This window comes from Eurypyga helias, unplaced genomic scaffold (genome assembly GCF_000690775.1).
Source record: "Eurypyga helias isolate BGI_N326 unplaced genomic scaffold, ASM69077v1 scaffold1893, whole genome shotgun sequence".
NCBI lineage: Eukaryota > Metazoa > Chordata > Aves > Eurypygiformes > Eurypygidae > Eurypyga > Eurypyga helias.
Window position 1 is genome coordinate 35,267 of NW_010241756.1, and position 12,043 is coordinate 47,309.

The following is a 12,043-nucleotide window of genomic DNA, read 5'->3' on the forward strand; positions in this document are numbered from 1 at the left end:
TCCAAGGTCTCATTGAGAGGCTCACAGTGGGACAGCTGTAACACTGAGAGATCAGATACCAGGAGCCTGTAGCTATGATGTCTCGGTTCAGTACAGAGGCGAAACAGCTTGGACGAGCACACTAGGACTCAAACCACCAATTTATAAAACACATCACCTTAGAAATATAAAGAGTTTTCATAACAAATCTGCTCATGAGGCAGACAGAAATAGGGAAAATTATCTGTTCCATTTAAACATTCAGCTCCCGAGTTTGCACGAAGGCAGGAAGAAGAGGGTAAGGAGATTTCCCCTCAGTTTGCCTCCTTTCAGAAAAACAGGCCCACCCCGCCACAGCTCACGATCTGTAACTGGCTAAAGCAAACTGACTGCCCATGGGGGAGAGAGCAGAATCTAGAGACTCCTCTGCAGACCAAACCACCATGTCACCCAAGTTGAAGACATCTGCCAGTCTCTGAGGCCTACCACAGGTCTCATCAGTACTGTGGAGTCCTGCTTCAGCAGAGCAATGAACCCTTCAAACTGACTGTTATCCAGAACTGATGGACCCTGATGCCATACCCAATTAAGGGTCAATGTTATGCATATATACTAGGTGGTGTGAACATGGCCCACTGCTCAACTTCCACCTCCCCATGGTATCTGCCTGCAAAGTTTCAATGCAAATTATGGGACTGTATATACTGGAGATAAGTTGCTTATTCATCTGCTGACATTTCATCACTATCTCCTTTGGAAGAGGCTGAGAGGCACTGTGAATCTATGGCGTGTCCTGATGGATCAAACAAGGCAAGAGTCAAATATTGTGTGTTCTCCTTTCACCTCTGCAAGAAGACTTCCTACAGATGCATCCTATTACCTGATATTGGGTAACGTTTACAATCACTATACCCTGGCATAAATATACATAATTGTCAAGGAAATATATGAATAAGATTAAGGGGATTCTTCTGCCATAGGTAAAATGGAGATTAGCAATGCACAGAATGGGCTTGGGAGCCACTTCTCTGAACATTCACAAATGCTTCACCATTTTACACAGGATACTCACCTGTAGAAAGCCGGACATTGTGAGCAAATATATTTTGCAGGTTTGATAATAGAAAAATTAATGTAATCGCTGAAATCAAAGCTTTCAAACTTGACCACTCTCCAAATTTGGAAAAAAATAGGAAAACTATCTAACTGTATAATGAGGTGACTGTTTGTGAATAAAAGCCAGTCTGTTAGTTCTACTGGTACAAGGATGAGAGGATTCAAGAAATAGTTGATGAAGAGTGTGCAAACAATCAAGACATCTCTGACATGAAAGAATACACAAAGAAGCATTAGTAGTCTGCATCCAATATGCAGTTCAGGAAAGACAATTCAAACTTTTCACAAGGCATAAAAGTCAGTACAATTTCTGTTTACCAAGGACACTGGAAAACTCATAGAAAATGAAAGTATATTCCCCATTTTCCCTCCATTTGCAGAAAAATTTCTTGGTTTATTCAGAATATAAATGCACACTTGAGATAAGAAAATCAAACCTTGCTTAACCCCAGTTGTAATAGGATGAGTTTCTTACCGGGTAGCATTTTCCAAAGCCCTGGAAAATGAGGAATAATCATCGGTTGAGTGTTCAAGGGAGTAATACCATGTAGCTGCATCTTCAATGAATGAGTTGGAGTCTTCTCCTCCTAGAGAATTCTGCAGAGCTTGATAAAAGGCTGTTTTACTGTTGACTCTTCCTTGACTTTCTTCAAATTTCTGAGAACAAAATGCACACAGGGAATTTACAAACAAAACCAAAGGATATCTTTTAATGGAAGGATATGGGCTCAGATCTCCCTCTGCTGGAACGAGTCCTCTCTGCTGTGATCTCTGATTCCTAGGGGAAGAAGTATGGGACAGTCCTACTTATGCTTTCCAAAGACTGTCATCTAGCTGTATTGGCTTCCAATACATACTATAGGACTGATTCCCTAGGCTGATAAGTCCAAATCACAGGTACAGTACTGTGCAGATGTAGCTGTAACACTACAGAAACCCAGCTGGCTCCCAGGTAAACAGTCCACAAGGACAGTCCTGCAGTGTAAGCGTGCCCAATGCTGTCTTTCTGATGAGCTCCCTGCAGGAAATTTAAAGGGGAGAGAGGGAGATATTGCTTTTTTCCTTTGAAGAGTCCAAAAAGCAAACACATCATATAGCCATTTCATGTGCTAAAAGTGGCAGTTTCATGGCTGTATTACTCTGCCTCTTCTGTAAACACCTACAAAGAAATGTGGCTGCCCTAAGGCCTGTATTTAGGTCCTTTCTGGACTACTACCTGCCTTAGCCCTGGAAGAGACATCCCACTCCTCCAAACCCCAATGAAAGTAGCAGCCACGATCTTCAAACTTCATAACCCCTAGGACCTTTTAGAGAGTTCTACCTTGAAATGCCCTTTTCCTGAGATCTGTGGTCTGAAACCATTCCTGACATAAAGGTATCTTCCCCAGAGCAGAGTGCCCACGTCACTGCAGGAATTACTGATAGCAGGGGGACCATCTTCCATGACAAACTGCTTACCCAACCCTATTTTTAACAAAGCTAAAGACTGCTGGGAGATTTCACCACATCCTTCTTTGAAGAAGTTTTTTTATGTTACCAATTCAGACTTTTTTTTTTTTTAAATAATTTATTTCAAGCTTAGAAACAGAGCTGAATCTTTTTGTGGACCAAGTCTTTTCTAAAGAGGGTACCTTGCAGGTGCATGCTGGATGAAACTTGGTCTAAGAACTCCAGCAAAAAAGATCTAATAAACCACCTATATTATTCTGGGCAGTCAGTCTGATGCAAAATAGGCCGGTGTCTGCCCAGTCCAGTAACCATAGATCCTTTACTAAACATATTATTTTGATGACCTGCAGCTGGTTTTTATCATGCAGCTAGGTCTTTCCACAACCCTATACAGAAAGTACAAAGGGAATAATTACTTTTCAACAGATTCACAGAAATGAAAGATGGAAAATTAGTCTCCGTCTACTGAGGCCGAGGACTGTCCTTTCGGACACAATCTAACGTTTTGTGGATTTTCATTAAGTGATTTTACAAGAGATTTCAAAACTCCACCAAATTTCCTAAGGTGCAAAAAGATCTTGGCAATATTCATTTTATTTGTAATAAATTCTGCTTTTGCTAGATTTTGGCCCATGCAACATGAAGAGAGTCATGTGGTGCCAGTTTTAGTAATACAGCTTATTTCGAAAATGATCTCCAACTCACACATGACACATCACTTCATGTGCAAAAATGCCACACAGGAAACTGCATAGCACACTTGCCTGCAAAATCATTCAGTTTAAATACAGCAAGGACACGTATATTTTTCTGCAAGAAACAGAAATTATTGCTGAAGACTTAACTGCAGATTCACTAATTCAAAAGCAATCTTACCATCAGCTTCAGCAGACATCAGTTCAGGTCCCTGCTTATCAGCAGAAGCATTGCTGCTGTCTAATTAGGAATCTCTTGTTTGGTGACTAGAGCTGGTGGATTTGGCTAGCAGATATGGATAAGAACAGATGTTTTTCTGTGTCAATGCAGGGACCAAGCTCTTATGTGTAAAGCATCCTGTACAAAGCAACTTTCATGCAATGCTTTTATTTTATTGTTTGGTTGGTGTTGTTTTTTGTTTTGTTTTTAAGGCATTTGTTACTTTATTCTACACCTGTAATGGATAACTTAAAACAGAAAGGAAAAAAAGAAAGAGAAAAAAAACCTTAGGGTATTGATTATGTACCCTAGGAACTGATCCTCCACTGCCTCATCAACTACCAAGCATCAAAAAAACATTACAGTTGAAAACCAAAGAGGAGATGGAACATCATAATGCATGGTTAAGCTGACGAACTCCTTGTCCATGGGTTTGCAGATGCCAAAATTGGTGAAGGTAAATTTTCATTAAAAACTTTTTGAATTGAAACAATGTAATAGAATCAGTCGATGGTTTTTAATTATGGGAAGACCAATACAGGCTAGGAAGTCCCTTAAATGCAAGGTGCTAGGTGTTTGGAGAGCATTTAACAGAATTATCAGACTTGCTTACCCTATTCTTGCAACCATCCACTCTTAGTCACTGCTGAAATCAGCATTCTGTGCTAAATAAGCCTTTGATCTGACTCAGTGCGGTCAGTCTAAGGTTTTTACTGTTCCTATGTACTAGTTTCTGTGATCTTCAAAATACCCCAAAACCTCTGGTGACTTTTCTCAGCAACCATTGATAATAGAGTGCAGTCCTTGAGATGTGTTGAGTCAGATAAAAGAGGACTCAAGAGGCAGAGATGAAAACTGAAATGGCATTTGTAGGATATTTTGAGACTTTTCACCCCAACCAACTAGATTTGTACTAAGGAAAGAAAGAAAAGGAAGGGAAACACTTAAAGTGCAACCTTAGTCTTCCAACTAAAAAGAAAGTTAACGACCTTGTATTGTGGAGATTACATAGTATGCACAGAACATACGGAGGATGCAAACAAGGCCAAAGTGACTTACATGCCTATATACAGACAAACACAGATACAGACCAGCATGAGTGACTCTGTATATTTAATGCCAGTGGGAACCATTAGATCCTCCCACCTGGGCACCACATATAGTACAGGGATAAAATTTTGCCCAGTTGGGAATTGAAATCAATATTTTTAGAGGTTTCTGCTCAGCTGCCCTAATCCATGACTGTTCAAAGCTAATATCCTTGAAGGTCTGCCATGGGAATTGCAGTTAATGGGTTCAGGCTTAACCACTCGATATGCCACATAATAGTGCATTATGGCACCACTTGCCATTCCCTTAACAAATTCTGCTTTGTTTCTCACTTAGTTTCAACCATCTGATGGCTGCACTGGGGATGAGTACGAAGTACTCCAGAAAGTGGTAAATCTGTCTCAGTTCACATGAATAAGCATTCAAGCAAATGCCATAAAACGGTCATTTCCATGGGGAAGACATTGAGCATGAATATTCAGCGTACTCTCTCCTGCAAGCACCATGGGGAGGCCTCAGCCTTTAATTGTAAACAAATCAAACATAAATGTTTTGCTAGCACATAAGTGGTGCCTTCTGTCTTTCTATTTCATTTTTAATAGTAAAAGTCTTAACAGGTATAAGCACAGTGTTTCAGTGGGAGTAGAGTACACCCAACACAACCACATGCCACTAAGCTCCTACCGAATAACATGGTGACTACTGGATTTACCACCCTCAGCTCTGGTTGCACCCTAGAGGTTTTACTCTCACTCCTAAGACTTGGCTACTAAGAGTTGATAAAACCTGCATGCAACTCCAGTCTAAGGCGATAAGATTTGCATCATATCTCAAGCTTGCTTGCATCCATATGGCTAAAAGTGTCTCTTCATCATTTACAGGACAGATATTAATAGAGCAAGACCAGGATTAATAGAGAAAACCCTTGGCTGAATTTGCTAGCACAGCTATTCCCAGGAACTGGTGGAACAGGTCAGCAGGGATTAAATTTTCCTGTCTCCCACTCTTTGCATCTGACTGCACTGAAATCAGTCATCCTAAAGTATATGGAAACGTAGGGCTTTGCCAAATCCATACACTTGCCACATGACGTTTTAGCTGTGCCATTTATCTACCCAAACACATTCATGGTTCTTCTCCCTATGGAGTTGAAGCACATCCACATGGATTTTCACCCAGAGAGGTTTCGTCCCCTCTTTGTAGAACAGATTAAATAACCTGGTTGTACCTAGGGGCGAACTGTGAATTATGCTTTGGTTCCCTGACTTCAGTTCAGCACTCTGACCACCAGCTAAGCTATCCCACCTTTCTCAGTATATTAGTAAAACCAGCTTTGGGTTTTCCCAGGAAGATGCAAGTCAGATCTACGTCAAGGGAGCCCTTAAAACAAATAAAGTAGAAGAGTGGGATACAGTGTGGGTTGTCTCAAATCCTTCTTCTAGGTCTATTGTGGGGAGAGGACAGCTAGCACAGATCAAAGAGTCCCTATGACATTATGACAGAGGAAACGGGGCACAGACTTCTCGGTAACAACCACCACCCACACGAGTTTCTGACACTAGTTAAATATGTCTGTGGCCTACTCAGGACTTTATCGTCTGACTTGGATTGCAACTATGCATGGTCATGGCTGTGACGTAGAAATGCTCTTGATGACCTGAAAAAAGCATATTCTTAAATAGCTCAGTGATGGAGGAAGTGTTAGTTTCCCAGCAATTAACACACTAACTGCACAGGCAAAGAAGAAATTGGGAAACTTAAACCTTGCAGCACATCTTTAAGAAAAGAAAACAATCCAAAGGCAGGAATATAGACTGATAAAAACAGTCATATTCCCTCAAGCCCTAAAAACCTGAAGACACAGGAAAACAGAAATAGAGGAAAATGTGTTTAAAAAACCATCAGTTCTTGCTGAGAACATAAAAACAGCTTAAGGAAGTCAAAAGAGAGAAAACAAAATATAACCACCTCCCATGAACATTATTAATTTTGTGGAACAGAGATGGAATCTGGCTTACAGCAGTAGCACCAAGTAAAGTAGGACCTATTATAACAGCTAGTAAAGAAGTTAACTATCCTTCTAAGTAAAGATAGCTACCTCTTGCCAAGGGGGATTGGATCTCCCGCAATAGGAGATTTTAAACCAGGTTGAGGTAAATATGACCATTTCTTAGAGTTGAGTTGCACCAAGTTTTTGAGTCTGCTTCCAATCTTATTTTCTGCAAGCCTTTAAATAAAGAAGATATTCCAGATTTTCTTTTTGGAAAGGCAACATTTTACTGCTGAGTTCTCAGTTACAAGCGTTTTTCCTTTTCATTTCAACCTGGCTTTTAGCATTTGTGGCTTTCATTAACATCATGATTTGTTGCATAATTTCTAATACATCACGGAATTTAATTCTGTTTTTGCAGACAACTGTCACATGTGGAAATAGTGGTAAAGGAAAGAATTTCACTTCCTAGTCTTCATCACATGACTTGTAATGAGGTTACTGAAGTTTATTCCTGTCTCACAGGGTCTGGATCATCATCTGCAGGTCTCCAGCAACACAGTCCATTTCCAATGCCTGACTTCCCCTTTCAATTGATTCCAAAAGAGAAAGATGGATTAAATAAGAACAGGAAATTTCCGATGGAGATTAAACAAGCAATATCAACTTTTTTCAAGTGGGTCAAATAGCCTTCTTTCAAAGTAATAATTTTGCCCTTAATTCTGAAGTAATTTGGTCTATATGTTAGTGGCTATCAGCAAAGAGAAGCTGGGATTAACCTTTCACTGCCTCCTAAGAGATGAAATCCACACAGCTGCAGAAAGGTGACAACAGTCCTGCAGTTCACTTAATTAACCCTCAAAATAATCTCTGTTCTAACATTCTCCTGTTGATTTCTTAGTGTATATCTGAGCATGTTGTAACATTTAATTTAATTTGGCTACTGTTCTCCGTCGTAGAGAAGAACAAATGAAATGGAAGAGATTGATGTGCTGTCTCAAGAACAGACAGTGCCAGAGGGTTGACAAGAGGACACAAAATCCCTCTGGGCAGACCTTCATGCTTTTGAGGACTTTCATGTCCCAAGTACGGTATGGACACAATTCTTTTTCATTTCACCAGTTTATGACCTGAAACCCTAACCCACAAATCAGGTCAGTGCTGTTCTTAGTCACAGCTAGTCCATATTCATAATTATCTTTACAAGAAAATGTACTTCTTAAAGTCAATAGAGAAAAAAGTTGCCACAAAAAAAAGAAAAAAGGTTGGCATGGAAAAGACTGACTTAGCCCTGCTACACAGTGCATAACCTCATCACCAAGTTATCAACTTTCTTTCTCCTCTGTGATGTATAACTGAGCTTTCTATATAAACAGGATTTCAGAGACAATTAAATATGCTACTGCATATTAATACATGCTAAATCATTGCTGATCTTTTACCTTTTCATATCTCCCCCAGTAGTGTTATTCAACAAATATAATAATGCCATTAATCAGCCTAAACAGGACTGGCTGGAGATGGACAATGTGTTTGCATATTTACATGGTGTATAATTCATAAACTGTAGAAAATAAGAGGATCTTATGGGTTCTGGCTGTGTATGATTACCGTCATCATTATAGTAATAGTAATACCATAAGTAATAAGTAATACCTTAACAGTGAGTGTCTTCTTACCTTAATTGCCTTAGCTCTGCTGATCAGCCCATCTTGCTGAGCACTTCCAATAAGCAGATCTACTTTCCGAAGTTGAGGGCGCTGCAGGGCTTTAGCTAAAGGTTCCCGAAGGTAAATTCCATCCATCACTGGACCCCAGTACTGGAATGGACCACTTATAGCTAGGAGCTAGATTAGGAAAAAAGCAATAATAATGCAGTTAAGTTAGCTTACCCTCAGCATTTCCATTTTGCTTATGCTTCCGAAAACTGAGCTGATACCCTTCAAGTGAACAAGTGTTGAGTTAATGTAAGTGCAAACTCACCACTGGCAGGAAGAAATTCTTTTGCCGACAGTCTCAGTAGAAGAGCTGAATAGGCCAAGAGAACTGGTGGTCTTACAGCCATAAAAATATTGGTTTAAATTAGGAATTTGCTCTATGCTGGTCCTGATTGGAAAATGTATTGCCAGTGAGTATTTTAATCTGTGGGTAAGGGATTCATCTCTAGAATCATTTATAATGAAGCTTTTACAAGTCTCCCACTTAAGAGACAGAGCATTGATATTCCTCCCCACTTCCTTTTCTTCAAAAATGCAGTTACCAAAGCTACAGACACTTGATTCTTCTCTAGAGAAACACTCAGGGGCACATGAAAGGGGACTGAAAGAAGGTAAAAACTATATTTAGATTAATTTTGGAAGACATGTTCAGGGTAGTGTAAAAGGAATTTGTCTAAAGAAGACACAAGCTGTGAGTATTCAAGTCAGAAGTGGATGTCATGTACATTAGCATCACTAGTTAAAGTAAAGCTAGTCCAGTTTCTCATTCAGAAGGGTTCAGCCCAACTTATTTTTTAAGCTTCCTCACAGCTTTGTGTCAATAAAAAATTTTTGATTCCTATCCAATGGCATTTATTTTGATATGCTGTACCTTAGTCTGTGCATCATTGAGGACACGAGCAGGCAACTGGCGGAGACAGGCTACAATTTCCTCACTGGTGGATGAAGGGCATCCCACATCTTCAGCCAGGACTTCTGCTTGGGTCTGTGCTCTCCTCTTAGTAATAATGGATGCTGGAGAAAAAGCTGAACCTCCCTGGAAAAGAAAGATAGTATCAGTCAACACATGCTGTCAAAACATGTGGGACACCGGTGCAGGTAAAAAAGCTGAGAAGCAATATCTGCCCAGTTTCAGAGCGGTATTTAAATCATGAGAAGCAAGTTTGAATGACCAAAACAAAGGGAAGAAGGATAGGTTTGGCTGTTTCCAGCTCTGCCATCATTATTCTGGAAGATGTCTGAAAAGTATCTGTTATGTCTGTAAGCAAGTCACAAATCTTTCTGAAAACTTTGCTGGAAGGAGAAACATTCTGAAAGGAGCACATACAAAGAAGGTACTGTGAGACACATCAGGGAACGAAGAACCCATCTTACACGATGAGTCTAAATAGAGTTTTATTTCCTTAACTGTGATAAACAAGGACTGAAATCAGGCATGATCTTATAAAAATGAATCCATGAAAAGCTATTTATGTCTTAGGACAATGCTGGTACAAGGCCAAATGGGCATTAACTATTCATATTGGGTGTAAATAAAATTAGGTTAGAAACATTAGGCTAGCTTAGGAGCACTGAGAGTTTAGAAGAGCTATGAGCAGTGGTAGCAGGAACAAAAGGCTAAACTAAGCTGCAGAAGAACAACCAGAGCCAGAGCACATCAAAATCAGAGCACAGGCTACAGTCCAATCTCAATCCCAGACTCTGTTTCTTTCCTACAGCTATGCCAGCATGGAAAAGGTCCTTACCAAGAAAAGATGGTACAATACCATTGAGTAACCATGAAAACTACGTATTGAAAATGCAGAGAAGACAGCATAACTGATAAGATCTGACCTAAAACAGAAAGGCTGGAATAGCTCTGACATGGTTCAGATGACTAATTTCCAAACATATACATCAGTTTACTGCTAAGATTAGCTTCTGTCTTCCAAAAAACCTCAACCTTAGACGCATGATATGAAAGACCCTGATATATTAAATCAATTAACTTACTTCTTGAATTTGCTTGAAGCATAACTACAAGCCTGAAAAAGCATGAAGCCAGGAGCAAGTTAAAAGGAAACAGAAACTGAACAGCAAATCCTTAATTTGAAATTGTCTCAAATGTTTGAGTCCAAAGAACTCTGTGCAGCCCTGGCCAGCACCCAGGATATTTTTTATATTTCAAACAAGCAGGCCCATTGATCCTCACAGGATACCATTGCTCACAACTGAAGAAATCGGTTTCCAAAAGTAACCAGAAAGAGGTCATTGTTTGGATGTAGAGACAGTAATTTTAGTTCACTCTATGTAGAATTTCCAGTGCCACTACCTTCCTGAAAGGTTTCTCTTCCTTTTTAAGGGATCTGGAAAACAAGCACTGTTATTAGCTTAATGACCAAGATGCAGATAGTTACAGGTAAGGAAAGAAAAAAGGTAAGATTGTAAATCCTGGGGCACTAGAAGCATTATGTCTGGTTTTAAGAGGGCAGAAGAACTAAAGAAGAAGATAATACAGCATCCCATCATCCCTCAGAAGAGTAGCTTTGTTTCTTTTCATTTGGAGCAAGAAATTATGTGCCTCTCAGGTATAGCAGAGAATTTACATCTAGGATTACACAATATAGTAGATAACCACTAATCTGGCAAATACATTCTTCAACATCAGATCTGAATGTGCTCAGTATGCTTTAACAAGTATCCATTACCTCTAAATGGCATTCATTCAAAACTAAAGCAAACCATAAAAAATTCAAGGGCTTCTGTTTCCCAAATTCTGAAAGTTTCACAAATTTTGAAAGTGCCAGTTTTGCTGGAAATTCTGAAGTTGCCTTATTAAAGGCTAAGTTTGGTAGGGAAGGAGTACTGAGATCAGATGACATACAGAATCCAAAAGGATTGGGACCAAGCAAAACATCTAGTGTGTGTTTGATTTTGAACACATCTCCTCCCAGGAATTGTAAAAGCTGTGCAAAGTTCCTCTGTCTCTGAGATATGTACAAACTGCTCTTGGGTCAAGTACTCAGTCAAATGACAGTTGCAAAAGGTCCTGGACAGTGTGTCCCAAAAGTCTTCTCTGCAGAGGGAGAGCTAAACCTCTGGACAGGTACATCTTCCTGTCACAGCACTGGATGTGTATGGGCTAGCATTAGATATGGTCCAAGCTCAGCAAGTCGAGCTTGGGAAAAACCCAAAACTTCTGCAAGTACATTTGCAAGGTGAGGAGAGTTCTCTGGAGCCCTACTCTAGCACTGGCTATTTTCTCTTCTTTACATGAGTGCTTAGAACAGGTTTAGATGCTCTTTATTCTGCTTTTTTTTTCTTTTCTTCTATTTTCCATGGTAATGGCCACTTCCTCTGTTTGCTTTTTTCATAACATCCACATTCAGGAAGCATGTCTTGTGTTTGGCGTTTGAGAAAGATGTGGTATCCACTACTGTTATTCATGATTAATTTGTATTGGGACTGGAAGCCGGTGATAGAGGAACTTGGGACATCATTCAAACATTATTTGGAAGCCAATAGCATTATGTTCCCTTCCCTGGTGCATCTGAAAATACATTTGAGGCTCTGGAAACAAGGTTCCCCTTACCACAAAAGTTTGGCAAGCAAAACTGTATGAGTTCTCTGCTTTTTTTAAATATACATCACAGTTCAGGCTCATTGTTTCCTCATCCTCACCAAAAAAAACTCAGGAACAAATAAGTGAGAGCAGGAGCTGGAGACTGCCCAGAATTATATTTCTTCCTTTTTGACCCTGCAGTTTTCACATTAAAAAGAAATCTTCCCTAAATGCTGTAGCCACATTAGAGGCAGGCTCAGGACACAGAGGATAACAGCTACATGC

The 12,043-nt window shown here is 39.8% G+C and overlaps 1 protein-coding gene across 1 annotated transcript in view; it reads right to left on the minus strand.

Moving 5' to 3' along the window:
* The window catches only part of LOC104507523 (thyroglobulin-like), a gene marked incomplete at its 5' end in the record, with an annotated part of 101,615 nt that overhangs the window by 15,953 nt on the left and 73,619 nt on the right, over positions 1–12,043 (minus strand). Inside the window, 3 exons of the mRNA XM_010148841.1 lie at positions 1,571–1,752; positions 8,179–8,346; positions 9,089–9,253. Of these exons, the coding sequence (XP_010147143.1) occupies positions 1,571–1,752; positions 8,179–8,346; positions 9,089–9,253 (515 nt within the window). The remainder of the gene's footprint in view (positions 1–1,570; positions 1,753–8,178; positions 8,347–9,088; positions 9,254–12,043) is intronic.